Below are 27,594 nucleotides of genomic sequence, written 5' to 3'. Positions count from 1 at the left end.
AATTGCAAAAAAGTGCAATAAACTACAAAAAAATTTAAAATCGTTTTTGTTTTTTTAACATATATTTCTAGTTAGAGAAATTTAAGAGGCTTATCCCTCAAAACTGTAAATACAAAAAAGTTGCACAAAATAGTTTCCCACCACAGGAAATTTATTTTGAGTGTCTTCATAGTTTTATTTTTGAAATACACCAATTTTTATACACTGCAGGAAAAACGAAAATAAATATTATAATGCAAATTTGCAAAAAAGCAGCATATGCATCAAAATAAACTATTTCCAGCAGTGCAATATGAGTGCTAAGCATCCCAGAAACGACAAAGAAAGTCATAAAGTCAAAGATAACTTTTAAAAACACCAGTATAGGCTCATGAGGCCCTGATGGTAAAAAACTACATTTCCGCGAAAATTACATCACTTCCGGTTTCGGGCAGGTCTATTCCAACTAGGAAGTGTTATGAACAGCTGATCGGATCGGCAAAGCGTGTTTCTGGAATATTATGTTTTTGTTGCTGCAAGCGCTTTTTATGCAGTTTTTGCAAAGCTATATGTGAAAGGAAACTGTGACCGAGGACAAGCTGATGGCATAAGATGTAAGTACAACTCCTCCGGTTTCATATGCAAAAAAAATTATTGCGCTAGGTCACGTGGTTGCAGAGCTACCGGGATTTAAAACTAGTTATGCAAAACAGAGCGTGCTGCTCCGACTGGTTTTAAAGGGTTAAATAGGGTCAAGTTGGCACTTACATGTAATCTGCTTGTGCTAACGTAACAATCAACTATAATAAGTCAGGGAAATTTGCAAACATGTTTTGATCAGCATAAACACAAACTCACATTAACTTTTTAGCTTCAGAGTCCAGCCAGAACCTCGAAGATGTGGAACAGAAATTAAGGAATTGCTCCACAAATAATGATGCAGTTGTTGCATGACGGCAATTTAACTGCAAAATTACACAGCGGCTTGGCAACTTTGCTTTGATATGGGAACATAACAACAATGCAACCAACTGGTAAGCAGATGAGTCGAGTCCCAAGTGTAATCTTATAACAATCTCTCTGCATTTCTAAATTTGGCAACAATTATTTGGAAAACTTTGATAATCTTTCCGAGACTGCACTCAGTCCGAGTCAGACTGCAACTGTTTGGAGACAAGTTGCCTCCCACGAGAACAAAAACTGGGCAACTATCTTGCAATTGAAAATAATTAGCCCAAACAACTTCTATAAGCAGTTGCTGGACAAATTCAGTACTATTGCCAGGTAACCACTGATTTTTTTACCACGGAGCTCGCTGTCCTATCTTTGCTAATAAACTGTCTTTAACTCTTCAGCTCCCTACTGCAGAATTTTGTCCATTTGCGTTGGTGTCAGAACAATAAAATGTATTTGCAGCGTGCTCGTCCTGCTTTCTGCCTAAGTCAACAAGCCTCAGTAGACATAAAGCACCCATCCTTGATCCTACTCACTTGTTAGTCACTCTCACCTCACAGAGATGTGAGCGGAGAACAGTCGATGCAACAGACACTGATCAGAAGGAGACGTGCTGGCCTCAGAGCTGTTACTTCAGTGATGTGAATAAAATGTTTGACGTATCTGCATCATAAATAGTTTTGTTACAGCTGGATTTTATGAGCTCAGGTGGAAGAGTGTTTATACTTCATGCCGCTTTTAATTAAATTCACGGCATGGCAAGATGTGACAGGACATAATGTTTTTTAATCACACTGAGACGGTGAAAATGAGAAAGTCTGATCATCTTAAATAACTAAGAAAGAAAAAGGTTTGATTTTTTTTAAACCATGATTGATCTGTCCCAGCTGTGCACTGCACCTCTTTTATGCACTGAAGGTAAAAACACTTCTGCAATGATGCACCTGTGTCTCCTCAATTACATCTCCTCCTACAGACTCCCCTCTCATCTGTCCTCCAGATGCATTTAAGAAACCGAGAGATCCTTCATCACAGCGTAATGAGACCGATTTCTGGGTTAGAGACATGCGGATGGACATTTAGACCTCAATAAAACAAAAAATAAATCAGTCTCCTTTTAAATGAATACTATTCATTCGTTTCCAAAATGCTCTTTCCACGGGAGACGACTTTTAAAAGGCCAACAAGGCTAAAATATTAAAACTAAGTGGAACTTATTGATGGCTGTAACAGATAAAACCCGCCTGGTGTCTGGATCTCGGTCAGAAAGCATCAGAGGTGTTTTCGAGCGATGCAGTGAGCCCCAGTGAGGCCAGCTTGCAACAGTGTCAGGTGCCCAGGGCTGCTGTACTTTGATTATTTAATACAAGGCAACAGAGGCCGATCGATCAGCAGAAATGCTTGATGCTAAAAGCTACTGGAGCGTGGGGTTCCTGCCACACCGGGCCCTCCAAATGTCACACACTGCATCTAATAAGAGTGCTCTCCACGCTGCAGTGAACTTTATATCAAGCCTGTGACTTCCTCAGCACTCAGCATTGAGGAAGAGTTGTTTGTGTTGTTGTTTTGCTCAGTGGATGTCTGCAGGCACCCACAGGCAGACTTTTCTCTTGATGGTCATGACTTCAAAGATGGAATTTCATTAAGGCTGGTGTAATTAAAGAAGACCTATTGTGTTCATTTCCAGCTCCATATTTCTATTCTTGGATTAGAGTAGCCTTTAATGCTTCACAGTCCAGTGGGACTATGTTGAGCCTCTCAGTTTATCCTCTGTGTAAAATGGGCCATTTTAGTTCCTTTTCCCATCTCTTTTAGCCAACTTTCTAAAGCCAAGATCAGAGGAAAACTGTCTGAAACAGTGTTTCTTGAGAGCAGGGTGAAGTCTGACCTCAATTGTACATATTCATTATATGTAGCTGCAACTGCAGCAGTTCTCTGGAAGCAGCTGGATAGCGTAGTGGTAAGACTACACGCCTTTGGAGCAGGAGTCACAAGTTCAATTCCTGTTTGGGTGAGTCTGTATCCAGTGAGGGTTACATTCCATTCCTATGCAATCTTCCACAACACAAATGCTACGGCAAGGGGGAGCTTGTGCTTCCACCCAAGCTAGGAGAGAGACCAGCTGTGTATTTTTTATAATACCTACTTTATATGTGTATAAGTTTGTATCTTTATTCATCATGAATACTAGTAAGATACTAGTCTTAGATATAAAGATACTAGTAGATATTAGTAGATACTAGTACTCTTAGATATAGTATATCTTAGTACTCTTTATTTAGATACTAAATAGAATAATTTTAGTATATATATTTATTTATTTTATCTTTATTTAGTAAAGATACTAAATAGTATTTAGTAAAATAAAGATACTATTTAGTATCTTTATTTAAAGAATAAAGTATCTTAGTATCTTAGATATTAGTATCTTTATATCTAAGTATCTTACTAATATTCATGATGAATAAAGATACAAATGAATGATGAAGAATGATATAAAAAATATACAAATATATAAATTTATAATATATAAAAATTTAATTTGAGAATCTTTTTCAGTTCTAAGAGCTACTGGTGGAGAAGAGGGACATGGACCCTGAGCCAAGGTGTGAAAATGGCTACATGGCAACATTAATACAAGATGTGATATATATATATTGATGTTCATGTCAATATCAGCTGGATAGTGTAGTGGTAAGACTCTACGCCTTTGGAGTGGGAGTCACAAGTTCAAGTCCTGCTTGAGCCTCTGCATCCAGTGCTTATCTCTCATGGTGATGAGGTACAACACACGTGCTACGGCAAGGAGGAGTCAGGACGCCAGGACAGGGGGGATATGGTCCTCCCTCAGGTCGGCAACGTCAGGAAGAAGCAACATGAGTGTTTTAGCTTAGAATGTGAGGTTTGTTGGATTGTTGAGAGAGAGATCAAGAATACTGAGAGCGCAATGAGAGTTCAAGAGTACTGAACTGGTGGCATCCTTCTAAAGGCTAGGTGGTGTTAGGAGACTATTACTCATAAAGCTAAGCAGGCAGGCTAAGATAAATCAAATTACCTGGGTAGGTGCAACCACTTGGATAAATGGATAGTAATCAAATGGTAAAAAAAAATTAAGTATTATGTTTATCTATCTACTTGTTTATTTATTTAGTTTAACTTAAAAAAAACAAAAACACACAAGAATAAATGCTTGTTCAAAAAAGTAATCCAAAAGTAGTTACCTGTAGTACTAGGATTCGACTTTATTTATATTTCTTTAATTCATTTGGGGTTTGTTTTTACCTACACAGGTAATTTGATTTATCTTAGCCTGCTGTTGCTTTTGAGTAATGTTCCCCTAACACCACCTAGCCTTTAGAAGGATGCCACCAGTTCAGTACTCTTGAACTCTCATTGCGCTCTCAGTATTCTTGATCTCTCTCTCAACAATCCAACAAACCTCACATTCTTAAGTTAAAACTCTCATGTTGCTTCTTCCTGACGTTGCCGACCTGAGGGAGGACCATATCCCCCCTGTCCTGGCGTCCTGACTCCTCCTTGCCGTAGCACGTGTGTTGCACCTCATCACCATGAGAGATAAGCACTGGATGCAGAGGCTCAAGTAGGACTTGAACTTGTGACTCCCACTCCAAAGGCGTAGAGTCTTACCACTACACTATCCAGCTGATATCAACATGAACATCAATATATATATATCACATCTTGTATTAATGTTGCCATGTAGCCATTTTCACATCTTGGCTCAGGGTCCATGTCCCTCTTCTCCACCAGTAGCTCTTAGAACTGAAAAAGATTCTCAAATTAAATTTTTATATATTATAAATTTATATATTTATATATATTTTTTTATAATACTTACTTTATATGTGTATAAGTAAGTATTATCATTCTTCATCATTCATTTGTATCTTTATTCATCATCAATACTAGTAAGATACTTAGATATAAAGATACTAATATCTAAGATACTTTATTCTTTAAATAAAGATACTAAATAGTATCTTTATTTTACTAAATACTATTTAGTATCTTTACTAAATAAAGATAAAATAAATAAATAAATATATATACTAAAATTATTCTATTTAGTATCTAAATAAAGAGTACTAAGATATACTATATCTAAGAGTACTAGTATCTACTAATATCTACTAGTATCTTTATATCTAAGACTAGTATCTTATTCATGATGAATAAAGATACAAATGAATACTTATACTTACTTATACACATATAATACTAAATACTATTTAGTAAAGATACTAAATACTATTTAGTATCTTTACTAAATAAAGATAAAATGAATAAATATATAATACTAAAATTATTCTATTTAGTATCTAAATAAAGAGTACTAGTACTCTTAGATATAATATCTAAGAGTACTAGTATCTACTAATATCTACTAGTATCTTTATATCTAAGACTAGTATCTTACTAGTATTCATGATGAATAAAGATACAAATGAATACTTATACACATATAAAGTAAGTATTATCAGGAATTGAACTTGTAACTCCTGCTCCAAAGGCGTGTAGTCTTACCACTACGCTATCCAGCTGCTTCCGGATAGCTGCTGCAGTTGCAGCTACATATAATGAATATGTACAATTGAGGTCAGACTTCACCCTGCTGTTCACCCTTCAGACAGTTTTCCTCTGATCTTGGCTTTAGAAAGTTGGCTAAAAGAGATGGGAAAAGGAACTAAAATGGCCTGTTTTAGAGGCCAGAGGATAAACTTTATATTAGTATCTTTAAAGATACTAATATAAAGATACTAATATCTAAGATACTAGTATCTTAGATATTAGTATCTTTATTATAGCTAACTAACTAACTAGTATCTTTATATATTAGTATCTTTATTCATCATGAATAAAAGATTCTTAAACTTTATTTTTTCATTTGTGTTCTTTTTTTTTTTTAAATCACATGTGCACTTAGGTAGACATCACCAGGGTATGGAGTGACACATCAGTGTGTCTAATGTTGTGGTTTATGTGCAAGTATACCATCAACACTGACAGAAATACTTTGCAATAGCTGTCCTATGTTGTGACCACTATGCATGAAGGGCACGGTCCCTCGCTATAACGTAGTTCACTCCCGTACAGAATTCATTCAGCTTTTCAAATTTACATAAATCTTCGATCGCTAGCAGTGTGACTCTGAAGTGCTGTAATGTTTGTACGTTTTCTCCCCAACAAACACAACAATGTCGAAAAAACGTTTTCCACCAACAAAGGGACCTGCAGGTGTCTTTGGTCTCATTCTATAATACTGGACTTATTTTTCTACAAAGGTTTGAACTTTGAGTGTTTAAACAAGAGAGAAAAGTGTGAAAATGTTCACGCCTGTCTGAGAAAAGTGTAAAAAGTGTGTAGTGAGGGGTTTTAAAGCCTTAAAACATCTATAATATAATAAAAAATAAAGTTGGCTACTTCGCAGATTTTATCTATCGCGGATAAACGAGGTACCACTGTAATATATATTCTCTATAGTGTTAGTTTTTTAATATAGGCTAATTTCCTGTTTCCTCTAAAATCTTTTTTTAGACGAAGTAACAATGGAGGAAGTGGGACAGACGACCCAGCTGCGGGCTGGGGAGCTCATCATCATCGTGGTGGTACTCATCATGTGGGCAGGTGAGGACAAACCTGTTCAGTAAACCAGGATCAGACGGCCTTTGTGTGGATTACACTCGATTTTCCCAATTTTCTGTAAACACAACACAAAATCCAGCTTTTAATGTTTAGACGATAACAATACCCAGATTTGTCCGATCATGAATGCCAACCATCTCTCCCCCAGGTGTGATCGCCCTCTTCTGTCGCCAGTATGACATAATCAAAGACAACGAGCCGAACAACAACAAGGACAAAGCCAAAAACTCCTCAGAGTGCAGCACTCCCGAGCATCCGACGGGGGGGCTGTTGCGCAGTAAGGTATAACCCACCCCCCTCCCCTCCTCCTCTCCCTGGGTGTCTCCCCCTCAGCGGCGCCGGGCAGGTGAATGGTCCCGGCCACTTCTAGACTTTTTTTTTTCCACTGACACTTCATACGCTCCCATGGTGTCATCTGAGCGTCAGGCTAAAGCTGAACATTGCTCCAACATGGCGCCATTACGTGCATGACTACGCAGCATCAGCTCGCAGCAGTCATGGCTTCCAATAAGTTCTAACTGATCAATGCACAGAGCCCATTTCATAACCATGTATCGTGTGCTGACAGCACAAGTCCAGAACTAATCTTTATTCCTTTCACTCTCCTACAAACATCAATAAAGCATCCAAGCAGCAGCAGAGGCATCCTCATACTCATTGAATTTTATTGTGCGACTCCTGTGAGTCCTGCGGTCGTCTCATACCTGTCGTCTTCTTCTCTCCTCCCACAGTTCCCCAAGAACAACAACAACAACAATAGGATGCCATCTGTCAACATCATTGAGGTGTGACTGCCAGGACGTCTTCTCTTTACCTAAAAGACTTTGTGTTCTCACAAACAAGCGGGCCCCTTTTAAGCCCATCTGCTTGTCAGGATGACGCTGGGACTCTGGGCCCCTCGGCAGCGCCTTCTCTCCTTCGGGCCTGGCGCCGGAGCGAGGCCGCAGGACTCTGGGCGTCGAGCATGCTCCCTCCGCCTGCGCCGGTGTGAAGAGGCAGCGGCTGCTCAGTGACTACTGCACTGTGGGGCGGCAGCGATTAGAGCCGAATGGCTCTGGTGTTGGAGAGACTGCAGATAAACAGGCCCCAGGGACCAAAGCTGATAAACAGAGCCAGAGACCTTTTCATTCTCTCTGTCACCTTCTTCTCAGCGTCTTGCAGTGTTATCAGTGACCGCAAAACCTGGGCATTTCCCTTTTCTGGGTTGAAATCGTCTCTTCTGCTTTAATCTTTTATATCCACGCATAACTTCATCATTACGTGTTGCATTCTGTACTCTTAAGTGGGCTGTTAGGGTGTAGTTGTTTAAATTTTTACAAGGTGCCACCAGTACAGTTTTGTTGTTCTGGTATTTTTGTTTCATTGATCCTCTTTCGGGCAGAAGCTCTTTGCCATCTTGTGGATTCACTTGTTTTTTTCGCCCCCTCAGGGAATCCAGACTCTACCACCTGGCTAATTTATGAGATGTTTCTAAAATGTGTTGTGACAACGCCAGAGCAGCTTTTGAGAGGGCTGCTACCAAAGCTGAATCACCAGGACTCGATCAACAAGATAAAAACACTTAAAAGCAACCTCTGATCTGAACAAATATTCACAGTAGAGTTCATGAGAAGCCAGGTTTCATCCTACTTCTTGTCCCTCATGCTTTTATTCTGAAATGTTACATTCCATGTCCAGAATGAGCCCTTTAGTATTCCCTCGTGTCTTTCTCTCTGAGGGGGATGAATCTCAAAGCATTCTGGAGAGGAGCAGAACTGCCATAATGGAGTGCATTCATCTAATTAACAAACTCTAAAAGGGGCTGGACTCTCGGAAGAAGTGGTCTTTCCTCTTCAGAGACACGCAGGAGATCTCTTATATCAGCAATAACAGCCCTCAGAGGAAGTGCAGAATCGAGGACTCGAACGCCGCAGCCTCTTTGAATAAAATCCCAACCTCTCAGCATGTTGTAATGTTCAGGCAGACGAATTAACTGCACGTCCAGTTTGGAGGGAATTAACTCCGAGCCCCAAACGTCCTTAAGCGCTGTTGTAAAAACTTTGGTTTCCAGTGGTTAGCATGGGATTTAAAAAAAAAAAACAAACAAACAAAAACTTTCTTTTTGTTAAATGGGGCCCAACTTGCAACCCTACGATTTCTTTGTCACCAGACAGAAGGGCTTCAATTCAGACTTTTTCACCAGTTTAAAGTCAACATCTGTGCTGAAACATAATGGTATATGGCACATCTGGGAGCAAAATGATGCATTCGAGGGCTGATTCAAACTCAGTAGTACTGCCTTAAAAATAATCACACCATATGATTTATCTAATAAGATGGAAGCCCCTGTATCTCACACCATGATATTTATCTTCCACCCAGTATTTAAATGTGTGCAAAGAAAAAGGGAAACATTACAGATCGATGCCGTGTTGTCTGAAAAGCTGGAAGACGTGGCTGGCCTTTAATGTGTAAATACATTTAAAATTCCACTCTTGTTTGGTAGCATTGGAGCTTTTAATGAAATATGACAAGACTAAATGGAAGATATACAGTCTCGTATTGTAAGAGGGTACCGCTACTGCTAGTGAATTTTTTTGTTTAGACACGGCTGTTAAAGTCCTGTCATTGAATACGTTTTTCATGGCACTCCTCTACCGTTATGTGCTTCTATTATGTCATTATGCTGTTTATGTGCATTGAAAAGAAGAGTGTTTTTGATGAGGGACAAAGCCCTGGATATTTCACATAATCACCCAGACGTGGTGTTCGAGGGCCATTCAAGCTGCTGGGAATCCGTATCGACGGGCAGCTTCTCATTCTGCGATGCACCGACTCGTCTTTTACTGCCAACGCAACAGGTCCCGGCTCCTCAGCCTTGAATGCAGTGGAAAAGGGAGGCAGTTAAGAGAAAAAGCAATGAACAGAATGAGTAGACTGATAACTAATGCAATGGCAGGTTTCTATCACTCACGAGCAGCGAGCCCTGCTATTTGCTGCACACCACTCCCCCGGTCTCCTTTCCCAATTTCTTCCTCTTCACCGCAACTGTCACATGAAGGTTTAAAATGTGAGTCTGTCTAATGTAAAGGTCTCTGACTAACACTTCTGTCTAGCCAGGACAAACTTTTGTGAAGTGATCACCACTTTACTTAAAACACTTCACTTTACTCAGCTGAAGGCTGAATCCGTTTTATCCCTCCGGAACATTTTCCCCGGTGGCAGACTCTCCGATCAATAGGCATCCTTCCACACAGTGAAGGATAATGACGAGAATCGTCTCCAATGATTTCTTTGAACATCCAACAACATATTTATCATCTGCATTCCCCGAAACAGTGAAAGTCCTTTGCTCCTCTTTGGTTGTGATGATGGTACGCTCTGTGTTGACACTGTAAATACTGTATTCCTTATTAAAGATTTAAATGTAGGGCTATTGTGGCAGGTTGTCAAACTTTACCAATAAATAGTTTGACATTTTGGGAATTTGCAGTTACACGAGAAGATCGACACTTCTCTTAGCAGCTGGTTAAATTACAGCCAACACATTCTCAAAGTAAGGCATGTGTGCCAGCACGTTGCTGTCCTGGGGTAGAAAATAATCCTGTTTTGTCAGATGCTACAAGATGTCATATGGTGCTGTTACCTTAATGCACCAGCCACAGCCACCACAACACAACAGTCCAGTTTTAAAGACCCACAAAGTGAACATTAGGAAGTTGGAGGTTCGGGTCGTCTGCTGTTCCCGTTGGGAGCTTTCTGTTTAACTCTTCAGTCGCTCTTCAGCCATGTAATGAAAGCTGGATACTTCCTCTAGCTTCTTGGGTTAGAGTTCGCACTGCTTCACTTTCCTGTCTAATGTTTGATCCGCAGCTGTCCCAACGTGAATGCAAAACCAAGGGGTCCTATGCTAGTGTTCAAATTTCATGATTACAATTAATTTCTGTCTCACTAACCTCATAAGTGAGCCCGTTCTCACTCCCGAGGCGTAACATGCCGACGTTTTGTCACGTCCCGCGGCGTTCCCGAGGAACGCAAAAGGAGACCTTCGGCGTTCTTATGGTACGCGGCGGGTTATGGCCGAAATCCAGTGCAATGACGCTCCTGCGGTAATAGACGTTCCAGCCCTGTATTCCAGCCCTAAACCTAACCTTATCCCTAGCCCTAACCATAACCTTTTTCCTGATCTTAACCAGGACTTTAATTATGTTAAATAGCATGTTTCTAAGCGATTTGAAGAAAAAGAGCGAACATGTGTAGATTGAGTCCATACGGTTCTCATATTTCCTCATTTTTCTGAGGTCGTCATTTAGGAACGTGGTGGGTAGCCGAAAACGTAATATGTTGACGATTTGTCACCTAGCGTAAAATGTTACGCTTTGGGAGTGAGAACGTGTTGCATAAGTCCCAAAGAACAACTGTGTGCGTCTGTGAGAAACCAGCAGTTTTAACAAAACAGCAGTATTTGCCCCCTGGGAATGAGAATGGGTTGCTGGCTCGAGCAACAGTACAAACGCGGAAGCGCAGTCAGTCTCTTCATCTAACTAATGGCTGAGAAAGCCATCAAGTGGATGTCTGAAAGTGCCAACCCTTTCCCTTAAGGGTTGCAGCTTCAGCAGCTGAGCACTAGGCGAGCTCTCCAACTTAATACATGAAAAGTATTTATTTGGTTTTACACACAAGTGTTTGACTATTTTAACAGCTACACAGTGGCATAACATGTTTAATTAAGTAGAAGGCATCTGGGTATGTAATTAGAGTCCACTCATTACTACAGTGGACAGTGCAGTTCACTCAGCCCGTCGCTGCTGCTACTGAAAAACTGATTACTGGGATTTAAGTTGGCTGAAGGCAGCACCCAGCTGCTGCCACTCTGACTGGAACAGGTTAAGCAAACGGTGGCCAGATGAGAAATCTTTCCTTAATCGCACTCGACGACCGGTGACGACAGCACGAACTCAACATTCCACGTGAGCCCTGTGGCGTCAAACCACTCGTTAAAAAAGGCCCGAAACCTTTTCGCCTGCTACCGTTTGTGCTACATCAATGCCTGAGAAAAAAAAAGAGGAAAAAAAACGATGCTCGGTTGCAGTGACGGGATTTTAACAACTTACACAACATGTGTTTTGTTTTAGAGTAGAAACATGCCTGGAAATACATGAAGTTTGACCGTTTCATTATGGGATTCTTGAAATTTAGGATGACAAAGAAGCATGGTTTAGTAAAAATTAACTGCTTTACTAGTGCTATCATGTTTATATTCATTGTATGGAGTGTACAGCAGTCATTGCTTAATGAGGGCTAGCATGGTTTAACTATTATGCACAAGGTTACACAACTTCAATTATGAAGAATATGGTGTATGCTTACTTGTGTATGCTTAAATAAAATATCTAATATTTTCAAAATAGTGGTGTGTGTTTGCTCCTTGTTAAAAACCATGAGGACAGCTGGTAATGCACCAGAGAAAAGATGCGACTGGTGATTTCTAAGCCTTAAGAAAAGAAAAAAATATATTTCAGCAAGAAAAAAAAGCTTAAATTCAGCAGACTACAGCTGACAGACTTCTCCTGCGTTTAAATAAAAATAGAGTTTAGTTTCACGGTTGCTGCGGAGGACTCAAAGTTTGACAAAGAGATGTGTCCTGCTGAAAAATTCAGCCGTCAACGTGGTTTTGGGCGAATGCGTTTCCCGTCCAGTCAGCAGCTACGAAAACGTGCATGAATTCGTAATGGCTCAGAAATCAATGGAGGCTTTAGCAGCGAAACGACTAATCACTCGAGTCCAACATTAGACTGCATTTGCTTTCGCATGTATCAATACGAGAGCGACCGCCGGCTCGACTGTTTGGCTGAGCAGGCGAAACGAGGCGGTCGGATTTTATAGCTGACTCGTTATTTGTAGTCTGTTTTGACAATTCCCAACACAGCTGCAGGAAAACTGTGAGGCACGTCAGGTAAACACAAAGCTGTGTTACTGCCTCCGAAGGAAACAGGAGGGGGGGAAAGTATAACACACAAAATAAAACACAGCTGGAAGGTGTAGATCAGCGCGCCAAGTGCGCACGTGCCCTGCTATCTGCAGTTTCACGAGGCCTGTGCTGACACACACCTACATACCTTCTGCTTTCTGGCTGACCGGGCGGGAACAGGCTGCCCTACTATCTGCACAGACACGATTACTTTAACCGCATGCATTATTCATGGAAAAGACCCATGCTCCGTGTTTCTGTGTGTTCACCTGGGCTGCCAGAATAAAACTGACAAAATGCAGCATTATTCACCAAACATTAACACAGGAAGACAACTGTAGTGGGAGCTGAGCATTATTATGATGACTCTCTGACTCTAGGGAGTGGGTTCTCTGCTAAGAGCCGGTGGCACTTACACTTTTCATGCAAGGTTTAATGAGAGCACAGTGCATTGAATCCACCGAGCAGCAAACAGTACAACGAGGTCGCTGCTGCTTTACAGTAAAAAAAACAACAATTTAAACTAATATCTATAATTTAAACACCTTCCTGTTTAACCCCAACTTGTAGTGTGTGGCCAAAGAGGTCATTTGATTAGCAGTTCAAAAGAAAAGGTATGAAATCTCCACCTTCAGAAAGATTAATACAGTACTGCACAAAAGTCTTGAGCCACCATCACGTCTTTGTTTTGATTCCAAGAAGTCAGACTTCCTAAGAGGTTTTTTTTAAGGCGGCTTTGAGGAATAGTTCTCCAGCTTTCTGCAGATCTTTCAAAGTGTTTCTTTGGACACTGGCTGCTTTTTCAACCATTTTCAGTCCAGACCCTGTACCTGAGCATTTTCAAAGGATTATTTGTTTGTTTGTTTGTTAAGCTGCTTAAAACTAAACTATGACTCACTCAAGGAAAAAAAGAGGTAACGTAAGAGACAATTTTTAATTGTATCTTTAGGTACCTTGTTAGTAGCAGTCTGTTGCAGAAACTCGTCATTTGTTCCCACCACAATACCATCTGGAAAGCATTTGATTGGCAAAGTTTCATTTTTCCAACATGATAACGATCCCAAACACTTCCAGTCCAGTAAAAGCAGACCTGGACAGAAAAATACACAATGAAACACTACCACTCAACAACTGGCCTCCCCAGAGCCTGGACCTCAACATCACTGAACCTCTAAACACAGCCAACATCCAAAGGAGAGCTTTGAATGTCCTCCGAGAAGCCTGGAGAACCATTCCTGAAGACTACTTGATGAAATTATAAGAAAGCTGCCGAGAAAAGTTCAGACTGTGTTGAATAAAAAGGTGGTGATACCAAATACTGACTTTCAAACTTGTTAGAGTTGTACAGACTTGCTTTGCATGCTGCATTTCTATGTTTGCTCATCTTTCAATACATTGCAGTATACACAAATATTTTGTTTTGTTTTTAAATGAGGGGTGGCTCAAGACTTTTGCACAATAGTGCATCTGATCCTAAACACAATCAATGACACATTTTTGTCCTTTATATCAAATTTGCACAGTAGACTAAGCTTACGTTTGAATTCTATTTTTACATTCATTATTTTCTTACTCTCACACTGTTGAACAGCCGGTGCTCCAGCTGAAGGATTGAAAATTAAAACTGTGTTACGCACATCTAAACACTAATTTAATGAAACCTGACTCCGACATGCTGCGATACTGACAGGTCCGTTACCTTACACACTGCAGGCTTTTCTCCACAGCTTCAAACTTTATAAAATTGCAACTTTATCAATTCAGACGTACTTTTCCAGTCTTCCTGCTAACGCACTTTTAGGAGAATATGCTTGGAGTTGGAGCTGAAAAGCTCACCCTGATTGCTGATGTTTAAGTAAGTGAAGCCAGACAGGGAAGAGATATGCTGGATATCCTGAGCTTGTGTCACAGTTAGGGGTGGGGGAAAAAATCGATACCGTGTAGTATCGTGATATTTTGTTTGCTAATAATGTATCGATACAGGGACAGCAGAAATCGATATTTTGTTACAAAAAAGGTTTTTGTGCTCTGACTTCAGAGCATGTTGATCCTTTTTCTGAGCAAGAATCCTGACATTCCTTCACTGTCCAAATGTGTTTAACTTTTTTTATGGCAGCAATAAACATGACAGTTTACTTTAATTTAAGACATGTTTTATTTTTATTAAGTTTAAAACTTTTTTATTTAATGTAAAATTATATTTTGTTGTTGATTTATTTTCAAATTCTTCAGTTGCTGAAGGGGCTGCATAGTTTTCATAAACTGCATAGTTCAGAATAGCTATAATTGTACCAGATGGTTGATTCAGTTAAGTTGGACTAGACTGTAATACAAACCGTTCAGTTTGTCAACAATAAAACTGAAATGAGAGAAAGACTGAGTGTGAGACTTTGATATTAGATCAAATGAATATTGATAAAGTTTACCTTTATGTACAGAATCTGAATATCGCAAAATATTTTTAAAAAATTGCAATAATATCGTATCGTGCGTTAAGTATTGTGATAATATAATAAAACCCCAAACACTGAGATTTCAGCTGATGCCTTTAAAAGAAAGCACAAAGGACATTTGTTTAGGCCACAATCTTAACAAACAGGCACGATTATGAAAAAATAAATTGCACTGAGAACTGTTTTATTCCCAGAGAGAGTATTATAATTCAGAACACAATCAGACACATTTACAACACCGGTAATGTTGGACGAAGATGAAACAGCTGGTATGTTGGTGAACTGACCTGGCAGGTATGACATAGCAGCCTGCCTCCATATCAAACTCAAAAGTGCGTCAGTAAGTGTGCCGCAAACAGCTGCTCGCAAATCCTGATGATAGCGAGCACATGTTTCAACACATTACAGGGTTTTCAAACATTTAAAAAGACATTTCACATTGAAAAGCTTTCCTGCTTCTTCCCCGTATCAAAATATGACAAATCCCTGATAACCTGTGATGTACTGATCCAACTTTCTCAGTCAGATAGATACCTTGGCTGTGAGTATCTGTTAGCCATCGGCATTTCTCACTGTGACGATGAGGCTTGAACATCGTTTTCAAAATTCTAGATGACCGGGGAACAGCCATTAGCCACGCTTTTCAGACATCAAAACACATCAACACTTAATTAAAAATAACCAACAACCTAGAAAAAAAGAACTTGTTAGCGTATCAAGCAGGAAATTATGTGACAGCTCGTGTGATAGTGAAGAATTTAGCAGGACAGATGGGCCTGATGTCACTTGGAAGGATGCAAGTACTGGATGGGCACACACCACATTGACACATGCACCAAGTTTTAAATAAAAGACAAACAAAAAAGCAAAAGTGCAGCAATCAAACAGACAAACCAGGCAACCAAACACAAATTCACCCAAGAAACAGAAAAAGTGCAAATATTTGACAAAACGAGCCCCTTCCAGACACACACCCTCCTCCTCAGTAACCCCACTGCCCGATCCACACAGCTGCACATGTAGGCCCTGCACATGTATGAATACACTAATTAGCAATAACACGTACATATTTTCTTTTCAGTTATTAAAACGTTACTTTTATCGAGAGGAGGGGTCTATCAGCTCTCTCAGCAGCACTCTGCACCTTCTTATCGACATCAGTGGAGAGAGCTAAATATTTAAAGCGTGGCTACACTTCACTACAGCTACAGCGCTTGTGCATGCTGTGCCTCTCTCTATGACGTCTGAATGTTGCCAGCAGCGAGGTTATGCATGTGTGAAAAGGGCCGTATTACACCATAACAGTAAAGGGTTTCTTGCTCAGACATTTTAGACTCAAGGACAGTGGCATCTTTCAAACAGTTTAGGAACTTTTGAAAAGCGTTCGTGTGAGCCATAGTTCTTGCGTTGCCATTCTCGGAGCGTCGTCTCTGGCTTTGTACCAAAGCGACTCTGGTAATTCCTGAAATTAAGCAGATTCAGATGGAGATTATTAAAACTTTAAATAAAGCTAAACTAAAACTAGATATAAAACATGACAACATGTGCTTGTAAAACTAAATTTAGAGGATATTTTCATTTAATCTTTGACAAATCTGACAAAACTGTCAGGAAGCATTTGATGAACTTCACTAAGATAGTCTGAGACGACTGAACAAAGCCAGACAACTAAAACTAAACTTGATTTTTTACAAAAAGACAAATAAAACTCAGACCCGTTTATTCTGAATCCACAAAAAAAAAAAAAAAACCTCCAACAAAAGGTGGCGTACCGGCGGGTGATATCAGAGGGATGCTGCCACCGTTTCCCATCCTTGCCCACTTTCTCACCAGCAACACGGTTCATCACGCTCAGCAGCTCAGACATGACACCTGAAGGAGGCACAGATGTTCGAACATCAAAACTGAAGGTCATATGTGACTGAAGGGAAGAGTCATGATGAGACACAGAGGGGGGAAAAAAAGCTTCCAAGTGAGAGACGTTTACACGTTAACTTGTCAGGCCCGTTTTGGCTTCCCTTCATTGGCTTCCTGTTAAATCCAGAATTCAAAATCCTGCTCCTCACATACAAGGACTTAAATAATCAGGCCCCATCTTATCTTAATGACCTTGTAGTACCATATCACCCTATTAGAGCACTTCGCTCCCGCTCTGCAGGCCTACTTGTTGTTCCTAGAGTATTTAAAAGTAGAATGGGAGGCAGAGCCTTCAGTTTTCAGGCCCCTCTTCTGTGGAACCAGCTTCCAGTTTGGATTCAGGAGACAGACACTATCTCTACTTTTAAGATTAGGCTTAAAACTTTCCTTTTTGCTAAAGCATATAGTTAGGGCTGGACCAGGTGACCCTGAATCCTCCCTTAGTTATGCTGCAATAGACGTAGGCTGCCGGGGGATTCCCATGATGCATTGAGTTTTTCCTTTCCAGTCACCTTTCTCACTCACTATGTATTAACAGACCTCTCTGCATTGAATCGTATCTGTTATTAACCTCTGTCTCTCTTCCACAGCATGTCTTTATCCTGTCTTCCTTCTCTCACCCAACCAATCACAGCAGATGGCCCCGCCCCTCCCTGAGCCTGGTTCTGCCGGAGGTTTCTTCCTGTTAAAAGGGAGTTTTTCCTTCCCACTGTCGCCAAAGTGCTGCTCATAGGGGGTCATATGATTGTTGGGTTTTTCTCTGTATCTATGAAGCGCCTTGAGGCAACTTTTGTTGTGATTTAGCGCTATATAAATAAAAGAAAAAATAAATAAAATAAACTTACATCTATAAAATAATTAATTTTACTGTCATTACTTACAGTAAAAGTAACTGTATTACTTAGTTATTACTTTCTGTACCGCTAACTGCTTATTTAATCAATTAAAAGTCGCCAAAGCTCTCCGGACTCAGTAGCCATGGAGCTCTAAAACTCCATTGCCATTAACATCAGCACTAAAACTGTGCACCGCGAGCTCCATGGCATCGGTTTCCATGGCCGAGCAGCTCCTGTAGGTGTAACGTATAGGTGGCCCAGTACTTAGTAATAATTTCACAGATTTATTTATTCTAACTAAAGCTTTGAAATAAATGATACAGGTAACACTACATGCTGGTTGGCTTTAAGACAGACCCCTGCATGCTGTAGCTGACAATCGACCTGCAGCAAAGTTTACAAAAAAAAAAAAAAAAAAAAAAAAAGCCACCAAGCTTAAAGGTCAAGACAGTTTTTTTTATTTCTGTGTGGAGGCGAACAGAATCGCTTTCCTTCACCTTTAAGTTTGTTTATCGTGTGATCTGATAAAGCACTCTTACTGGCATTTTACCTGCAAGGGTTTGGATAGATTGCAGAAACAACCGTGGCTGCTGTCAACTGTAGAAAAATGTTTTCTTTCTCTTCAGCGCGCTGCGTGTGGAGTCAGAGAGGCTCCGCCATAAACAACTACAGCGCCGTCCTCGCTGCTGCTGCGTCATCAACTTTCATGTCGGCTAAAAGCGAAGCTGCTCAGGCCGAATCTCAGAATCACGTTTTACAGCCAACATACGTCTACATTTTAGTCGCAAACTCGAGGTAAATGTTAAATGCGTCCTTTACTGTGAAAACATAATCCTTACTTCAGCTAGTTTTCTTCACATGTGACTCAGTGATGGTAGAAACTTCATCTCTGGCTCGTAAGGGCTGACCAATCAGCTTGCCTGACATACGTCTTTGTTGCGTTTTCATTACTTGCCATCAGTGCAACATCCTGCAATTACCAGAACCCTGCACACATATTCTTGGCCTATCAATCAATCACATTCCTTTCACTTTGCTATGTGGCAAACTGAAACGATTTCATGAGAGTAGCATTTAATGTTTAAATGGATCCAGCTTAAAGTTTCAGTTCTAATGTACAGCCATCAGCTGAGGAAAACAACACTGAGAGCGCACTCAACAATAAAATAATTAACTAGAATTTAAAAAATGATAATTTCCTGCTCTGTGCATCACATCACCATGTTAACGATTTGCTGCAGCATTCATCTCCGGTGCTTTTTACAAGAATGTTGCCTTTTACTTTTTACTTTTGAAGCCTTTGTACAGGGTGGGCCATTTATATGGATACACCGTAATAACATGGGAATGGTTGGTGATATTAAAGTCCTGTTTGTGGCACATTAGTATATGTGAGGGGACAAACTCCTCAAGATGGGTGGTGACCATTGTGGCCATTTAGAAGTTGGCCATCTTGGATACAACTTTTGTTTTTTTCAATAGGAAGAGGGCCATGTGACACATCAAACTTATTGGTAATGTCACAAGAAAAACAATGGTGTGCTTGGTTTCAACGTAACTGTATTCTTTCATGAGTTATTTACAAGTTTCTGACCACTTATAAGATGTGTTCAATGTGCTGCTCATTGTGTTGGATTGTCAATGCAACCCTCTTCTCCCACTCTTCACACACTGATAGCAACACCGCAAGAGAAACGCCAGCACAGGCATCCAGTATCCGTAGTTTCCGGTGCTGCACATCTCGTATCTTCACACCATAGACAACCAAAGATAAAAGTCCAAGGGGGTCAGATCGGGAGACCTTGGGGGCCAGTCAACTGGCCCACGACCACCAATCCACTTTCCAGGAAACTGTTCATCTAGGAATGCTCGGACCTGGCACCCATCTTGAGGAGTTTGCCCCCTCACATATACTAATGTGCCACAAACAGGACTTTAATATCACCAACCATTCCCATGTTATTATGGTGTATCCATATAAATGGCCCACCCTGTAGATTTTTAACAACCATCTGATAACATTTCTGGAGTAGGTGGCTCTCGCGGGGATCGTTTTTTGTAGAATAAGTCAGGATCTGTGAAACACCAAAGATGTGACATTCATGTCGGGTATGTAGACGGAGATTCGTAATTCGGGGCCCAGGCCAAGTCCGATCCAGGTTCAAGGTTACTTTGTCAGAAACAATGTTTTCAATTTGTACCTTATCCTAGAATTCATGAGCACATACTCACAGCACAGCATATGTAAAGCATCAGCTACAATCAGGCTCAGAGGACTACTGAATCATCATTTCAGGGAGTCATTGCCATGATGTCTGCCACCATTTCACGCATGTTTCCATAAATATCATAGTAAAAAAAATTAACTGTCAGTTTCCTCTGAAGTAAAACATCAAAATAAATGTTTAAATAGGAGAAGAAGAAAAAAATATGGGAGAAAAGAACAACATGCTCTTACCATTATGTGCTCCTTGTTTCTCTTGCATGTGTCTCATTACTGAATTAACATAGACCCTCTTTTTCTTCTCCCAGTCTGACCTCCTGCTGAAGATCACAGGCCTGAAAAGATACAAGCACATGGCCCCACAAATCTGTAAACATGAGGCTTCTAGAGAACAGGTCGAGCGCCTCTAAAAACCAGAGCGAGGCTAGTGTGGTCCCACTGCTCCCCCTAGAGGTAACAGTACCTTTGACTCCCGGAGCACTTGGCAGTCCGAGCACGCGACTCTTCCTCTGGTTTTGTGGTTTGCTGGCATGAAACAACAACTTTTGATTTCACCTTGAGGAAGCACAGAACATTTGTGTATGATTGCTGGGTTATCACAGTTTTTTTAGCTTTACAAATATCATTCATTTTAGAAAAACTTTTAGAGCATTTTCTTTGAACTCTTAATATGACACAAAACACAAAAATATTTTAGTTAATAAAAATTCAGGTGGAGCTGATGGGATACACGGGGCCACAGGAATCATGCTGACCTAAGGGAGTATTCTGCCTTACAATGTTATTCTCACAACCAGAGGAAGGCGAGTAACAAACCCTGACCCTCAGTGAGACAAAGGAGAGCTCGCCAATGTCAATCAGCTTAGAAAATATCTGTGTCGATCCACTGCAGCTCAACATTTACCTCTCCAGAAATGCCCTCGACCACGACTGTGATCAAACTGATTGGTAACAATATGCTGTGTAAAGAGCTCAATCGTGGCAAACACATGGATTTATGCAGAGATCTTCCTCCAAGTGCACCACAATCTGCTCAGTTCAGCTAACATACCCCTGGATTAGTGACGGTCATGATTTCCAAGTGTTACAAATGACAGACGTTACTTTTGTCTTAAAATATACGTTTTCCCTTGTTATGACATCACCATCTATTTTCATCTTAGGTAACTTTATATTCTGAATCACGTTGTAATGAGTGAAGGATGGATCTCAGTGAAACCACAGTCGATGAGTATGCCCTCGATAACCCGCCTTTTCTGCCTCTCAAAATGATCAAAATTTATAAAATGTACTTAATGTTTTACTCAACATGACATAAAACGATCAGCAAAGTGTTAACAGAGTTCACAGCTGAGGACTGATTTACAGTCTTTTTTCACAGCCGCAGCTATCGCCCCCTTGTGGCTGTTAAAAAAACAGCAGGTTTAAGGCACTTCTGTGTAAGCTTCACCTTTCATACCCAGAAGACACATCAATATTTTATAATTCAATACTGGCTTTTCAGACAAAGAGGTTACATGGGGTTAAGTCTGTTTAGGTTACGATACCAACTTGATTGTTTGTTAAGATTTCAATTAACACACACAGTAAAGCATGCTGCATTAGAATGGAGTTCAAAAGCATCACGAACTCACTGAAGTAATTTGCTTCCTGATAGAGAGATTTGAGCCAATTGGGGCCAATTCTCTGCACTATTTTGGCTCTTACGGCTCAGTTATGGCACTGGGCAATGTGAGGTGGACCCACGGCTGAGATAGGAGCCAAAATTAGGCCAAACATTCATTGCTATCTGGGTCAGGACAAAACTTTGTCTGATTTATTTGGATGTTCTTGTGTGTTCTTGCAAAAAAAACAAAAAAAAAAAACATACAGAGCACTGCTGTAAAGAACAGGAGCAAAGTGTACCTGTACTTGAAGAGGTAAGGTATTTTCCCAGGCGTCCTCCAGATTGGTATCTTCTCTACTGTGTCCAGATGACTCTGATGCCAGACAGCCAGCAGTGTTTGGCCTGACTTTGCCATACGGAGAGAATTCAAGCATGGGAGGACCGATATCCCACACCCCCTCAGTCTCACCGTCTAAACTCTCCACAACAGTGGTCACCGGCTCCATGAAAGGCCCACTGACAGCAGGACTCAAGTCATCCACTGCAACAGTAAAGCCTCCAGAGGTCACAGTTTGTTTATTATATTGTGGCTTGGGTGATCTTTGAGGATGGCAGCCATTCTCAACCACCCTGAGACGGGGGTTTGAGTTACCAGTGAGCTGTTTAGAGTTCAATAACCCATCTCCTTTATGGTCATTTATGGAGGACAGAGATACATAGCCTCTATCATCACTGACTCCCAAACTCTCTCGTCCAACTCTTCTTCCCATCTCTTCTAAGTGTTGAACAGCAGGAACAGCAGGAAATTGTTTCTCTGGAAACGTGTTGCAATGTGGAGCTGTGCAGCTTTCTGCAGGATCCAAATTACCTGCTGCAGTACAGGTATTAATGGGATTGAGGTAACATATTGCATCTACATCATAGTCAAACACAGGGGAAAAATTTAAAAGGATGTTCTCAGATGTAATATGTTTTTGTACGATCGCCTCTTCACCTCCTGGATCTGTGGAGGATCCACACTGCTTGATGTGCTCCAAGTGTAGCCAAGAGTTCACAGGCTGTTTTACTGCACTCCCAACATTTTGCTTTTTAGGTAAAGGTTCAGGATAAGACGATGCTGACTGATGTCTCACAAAAGGGCTGGAATAGTCCGTAAAACACTCGAGGTCAGGGGACAAAGCCTGTGGACTAAGGGGCTTTTTTAACGGACTAACATAGCCTTCATCAGGACTGGAATAGTACGGTTTCCTTTTATTCATCCAGTTATTATGGACCTCAACTTCTAAATGATTAAAGGCAGAAAAGCTTCCCGACTGCTGCAGATCAGCCTCTCTGTTACAGGTCATCCTTGAATACATGGAAAGAGGTTTCAAATGTTCGAATACGGGTGGTTTCAGACAGCAGACCATCACGTTATTTCTTGCTTTTTTATCCATACCTGTTGAGGGTGAAGAAAATTCAACATTATCAGTTATTTTCTTCCCAGTACACACGATTTCTGGGCTGACCACTCAAACTTTATGCCATTTATTTGTTCCCCCATTTGTGTTTAGAAAACAAAAACCTCCAATATAACAAAAGAGTTTTCCAACTTTAAACATTTAGCCAGCACAACACCAACACAAATATTAATCACAACCTCCATGAATGTCCTCCTAGCTGCTCAAAGTAACCAATACACTGTCGTATCCCACAGCAAAACTTAAATAACACAAAGGTCACTTGTCTTGTTGTGTTGTTATGAGATCATGCAGTCCACACTACCCAACAGCTGTGAGTTTTAAAATCAATTTTGCACTTACTCACCCTGGACTTTATGAGCCATCTCCACCTGCTTTGTCCTTTTGTCTACCTATTGTTGCTGTCAAAGCCAAACACAAAGCACAGTGTCATCTTCAAAGTTTTCTTAAAGGTTATTATGCAAATTTTTTACCAGTGGCTCCATAGTGTAATGGTTTACACATTCACCTAACAGGATACCTGGTCTGATCCCAGGACAAGGCACCAGGCTTGTGCCCCCCCCCGAGTTCTGGCGTAAAAAGCTGCAGATCAAACCTGCAGAGTTACCTGCTCTGACGACCACCTGTAAATAAGCAAGCAGCCGAAAGAAGCTTTTGAATTAAAATATATATATATATATATATTTATATATATATATATATATATATATATATATATATATATATAAATTTTTTTTTTCACGGTAGAATAAAAGATAAAAGCAAAAAGGAAAATACAAAACTGCAAAGCAACTCTAACCTAACTCAAGTAAGCTCTAAACTAACAAAAACTCCAAACACAAGCATACACAAACAACTCTAATATCACCCCAGGGAGTGGGGTGGATTTACATTTAAAACAACAAAAAAACTTTTTTGTTCATCAAATGGGCAGAAAATTAACACATTTTTCTTTATGTAAATCGAGAAATTCAATCACCACATCACAAGTCACCGGTTTAAACTGTGCGGTTTTGTTTTGATCTTTTTTTGTCTTTGACTTCGATTTCTACAGTCATATCACAGGTAGGTAAAACTGCACGTGTGAGCTAATTAAAAAATAATTTTCCCATTTATATTGTTAGTTAAGGTAACTTAAATTATTTTGAAAATTAAATATAATGCTATGGGTTTGGGGGACTTTGTACATTCTCTAAAAAAAAAAGAACAAAAACAAACCATATCACCACTAAAAACACTTGCGCGCATTTCCCTTTAGTTTTTTTTACGTTTCGGCTTATTAGCTTAGAGTTAGCCAAATGGTTAGCCAAACAGCCGAAATCAGTTTAGTTGAGCCCAAACGTTCCTCCGCACTTGATTAAAGACAAACTTTTTGTTGGCCTTTTTGTAGGCAAGGAGACTCTAGCCCCGCGTTATTTTTTACATTACCTAACTTACTTCGCACCTGCTCGGTCCTCAAAAACACACATCCTTGCGCACGCTCAGGGCTAACATTAGCTTTTAGCTTGTTACCTTCGTCGATATTTTGGATATGCTACAGCTGTAAGACCACACAAATGACATGAAATAAAACTCACCTCTTTCTTGGAAATTAATCTGCTAGACACGCGCCCACGTACTTTACGCACACGCCTTCCTCTCTCGGTAGCGCGCACAGGTGTTTAAACACACGACGCACATGAAGGTTAAACGAGCAGGCGACACTGCAAAGCTCAAACTGACAAGAAAACGCGCACGTGTTGTTTACATTAGATCCCCAAACTACAGTTCTGTGCTAACGCTTCTGATTGGCCAGAGGCTTAAAGTACATTTAAAAAGATTAGTTCAGTCTATATAGTTATTTATGTCTCTTCAGTTTAGGCCCACACACTGGAGTAAGGTTACGGTTTACATGTTAAATGTCACTGCCCTTTTATTGACTTTATTTTTAATACATGTTAAAAATAGAAAAATAGAGGTCATCTTCATGTCTTTAACACATGCCTGTTTAACTGATGTGTCATCTGGCTTTATCGATAAATCCAGGGATCATCTGCAAATCAACTAATAATCTTAAATATTGATAATAAAAGTGTATTATCTCCAATTTAATACTTTTTTGGATAACCTTTTCCTTTCATAAATGAAATAATTTACTTGTATTTACTTGTATTACCTAAACCTTTATGATCTGAAACAAATGACAGATATGCAAAACACTAAGTCATCAGAATGAGGGTGAATACTTCATATAATTCCTGTGTGCAACGTGATGCATTCATGCCCCAGGTTGACTTTGTTCAGGTAATAGGTCTGTAAACTGAGGAAGTCTCAAGTTCATCTAGATGTCAAATTCTTCCCAGGCCAGCTCCTCCTCAGGGATGGATACATAAAAATTCTCTAAAAATTAAAAATTAATGTGCAAGGGCAAAACCTGCAGACTGATTTATTCTATTCAATTAGTGTTATATGAATATTTTAAGCGAGAGTGCACCATTATGGATCGATAAATCTCAACCACCCAATACAAAGCTGCATGTGAAAAAGGAAAAAGCAAAAACAAAATTATAACCCCTAAAAAAAACTATTTTAAATGATGAACCAGTGCAAATTATCAAAAATGATGGAAGCAATTTTAACTACTACTATTATAATTTACATCTACTGGTACAAATCAGATTATTTCTGCGAGGAGGGGGGGATCTGAGGAAAGCTCCAACTGATGCTTAATTTTATAACTGTAAGTGTTTATTCTGGATTTAAATATAATTAGAGTCCCTTTTATTTGCAGCACGGTGGCACGGTGGTTAGCACTGTTGCCGCACAGCAAGAAGGTCCTGAGTTCAATTCCACCATCAGGCCGGGGTCTTTCTGTGTGGAGTTTGCATGTTCTCCCCGTGTTTGTGTGGGTTCCCTCCGGGTACTCCGGCTTCCTCCCACCGTCCAAAGACATGCAGCTTGTGGGGATAGGTTAATTGGATAATCCAAATTGCCACTAGGTGTGAATGTGCGAGTGAATGAGAGTGCGAATGGTTGTCTGTCCCTGTGTGTTGGCCCTGCGACAGACTGGCGACCTGTCCAGGGTGTACCCCGCCTCTCGCCCTATGACAGCTGGGATAGGCTCCAGCGCCCCCCGCGACCCTGAAAAGGAGAAGCGGAAGCGAATGGATGGATGGATGGAGTCCCTTTTATTGAAGCCAAATAAACCTCCGACTGAATGCTCCTCTTATAGGGGAATTAGTCTTATGGGATGTGATACAAAGATTTTGTGTAAAGCACTCTCTGGGAGACCAGATAAATGTGTGCCTAATTTGATAATAGATGATCAACAAGGTTTTGTTAAAATGAGACAAGGCTATCATAATATAATGTACTTTATGAGAAAAACAATAGTAAGGACACTGCGCTGTTATCACTGGATCCATGCAACCATCTCTTACAGGTGCTCCACAAATATGGACTGGGTGAAACATTTCTGAAATGGATCCGGTTATTGTATACAAACCCAAAAGCACAAGTTTGTGTATTTGTGTATTTGCTCTCACAGCCATCGCTGTGAGAGCAAATACAGGAATATCAGGTATCAGGAGGAGGAGGAAGAGACCATTTAATTTCTTTATTTGCAGATAATATTATATTTTTTGACTAATCTGAAAGATTGTATCCCTAATTTAGTAACATTGATTAAAAAAATGGAGAATTTTCAGGATACAAAATTAAAAATTCTAAATCAGAGTTAATGTTTCTTAATGAGGAAGAAAGAAGAAGGCCTGTTGTGGCCACCCCATTTAAAATAACTAAAACAGGCTTTAAATATTTAGGCACTAGGATCACTTCAAGCCTCAAGGACATAACCTCAAATTATGTTTGTAGAAGAGGTCACGGAAACGCTAAACCATTGGTTAGCGTTTCCGTGCCCAACTAACATCGCCCCCCAATTATTTTTGCCCAACAACACCTCCCAGCCTGGGTTGACATTGAGCAAGAATCTGTTCCAGATCTTCCCTTACACACTTTTCTACATCCTTCAGACACTAAGACATTAAAAAAAGAATACAAAGAACCCTTTCTTAATTTGGCATGCAGCACATAAACATGTGGATGATCCTCCATCGCTTTTGCAATTCACCCCTATTTGGGGAAATTAAACATTTACTCCTGGTAAAAATGGAGGATTTAAAATATGGAAAAATAAAGGAATTCAAAAAGTTAAAGACTTATATGCAGATAGCAGGTTGCTCACATTTGATAAGTTATTTAAGTATTTAATAATACGCCCAAAGACCTTTTTAAAAAATTTACAATTGAAACATTATGTGTCATCAAAACTGCAAAAGATTGCTGAACTTCCACCATTAACAAAAACAGAAGAGGTATGCTTTAAGAATACAAAAGGGAAAGGTTTTATATATATATATATATATATATATATATATATATATATATATATATATATATATATATATATATTATCATTTATTGATGCTTTTCTCCAAAGACTCAGCAGCATATAACCTGGATGCTTGGACACTGGAGACCCAGGACAGATGAAAATGACTAGAACCAGGCTTG

The 27,594-nt window shown here is 40.0% G+C and overlaps 2 protein-coding genes across 4 annotated transcripts in view; one reads left to right on the top strand and one right to left on the bottom strand.

Annotated features, from left to right (window-relative positions):
- fndc5a (fibronectin type III domain containing 5a) overlaps positions 1-11,975 on the top strand; it is a 45,829-nt gene extending 33,854 nt beyond the window's left edge. Inside the window, exons 4-6 of one of the 2 annotated variants that reach the window (XR_004844214.2) lie at positions 6,490-6,579; positions 6,746-6,943; positions 7,329-11,975. Coding sequence is in view for 1 of the 2 variants with exons in the window: in XM_035915175.2 (XP_035771068.1) it covers positions 6,490-6,579; positions 6,746-6,879; positions 7,329-7,388 (284 nt within the window). In the remaining variant the exon portion in view is untranslated. The remainder of the gene's footprint in view (positions 1-6,489; positions 6,580-6,745; positions 6,944-7,328) is intronic. The other variant, XM_035915175.2, reaches the window with a different exon arrangement.
- A 4,052-nt stretch (positions 11,976-16,027) lies between these two features.
- Positions 16,028-23,447, bottom strand: LOC148097126 (uncharacterized). Of its 2 annotated transcripts, XM_087833092.1 has the most exons (6): positions 23,390-23,447; positions 21,883-23,021; positions 20,441-20,532; positions 20,212-20,312; positions 16,773-16,872; positions 16,028-16,462 (listed from the first exon to the last, which is right to left on the bottom strand). In XM_087833092.1, exons 1-6 carry the CDS (start codon positions 23,406-23,408, stop codon positions 16,336-16,338), a joined length of 1,578 nt encoding a protein of 525 aa, XP_087689218.1. In that variant the 5' UTR covers positions 23,409-23,447; the 3' UTR covers positions 16,028-16,335. The 2 variants fall into 2 exon arrangements, with proteins under 2 accessions (XP_087689218.1, XP_087689217.1); XM_087833091.1 differs by lacking the exon at positions 16,028-16,462 and having other exon boundaries at positions 16,580-16,872.
- Positions 23,448-27,594: the final 4,147 nt, after the last annotated feature.

Source organism: Neolamprologus brichardi, chromosome 19 (genome assembly GCF_056152115.1).
Source record: "Neolamprologus brichardi isolate AB-2024 chromosome 19, ASM5615211v1, whole genome shotgun sequence".
Classification (NCBI taxonomy): domain Eukaryota; kingdom Metazoa; phylum Chordata; class Actinopteri; order Cichliformes; family Cichlidae; genus Neolamprologus; species Neolamprologus brichardi.
Note: the sequence above shows the minus strand (reverse complement) of the source record. Positions and strands in the feature narration are given on the sequence as shown.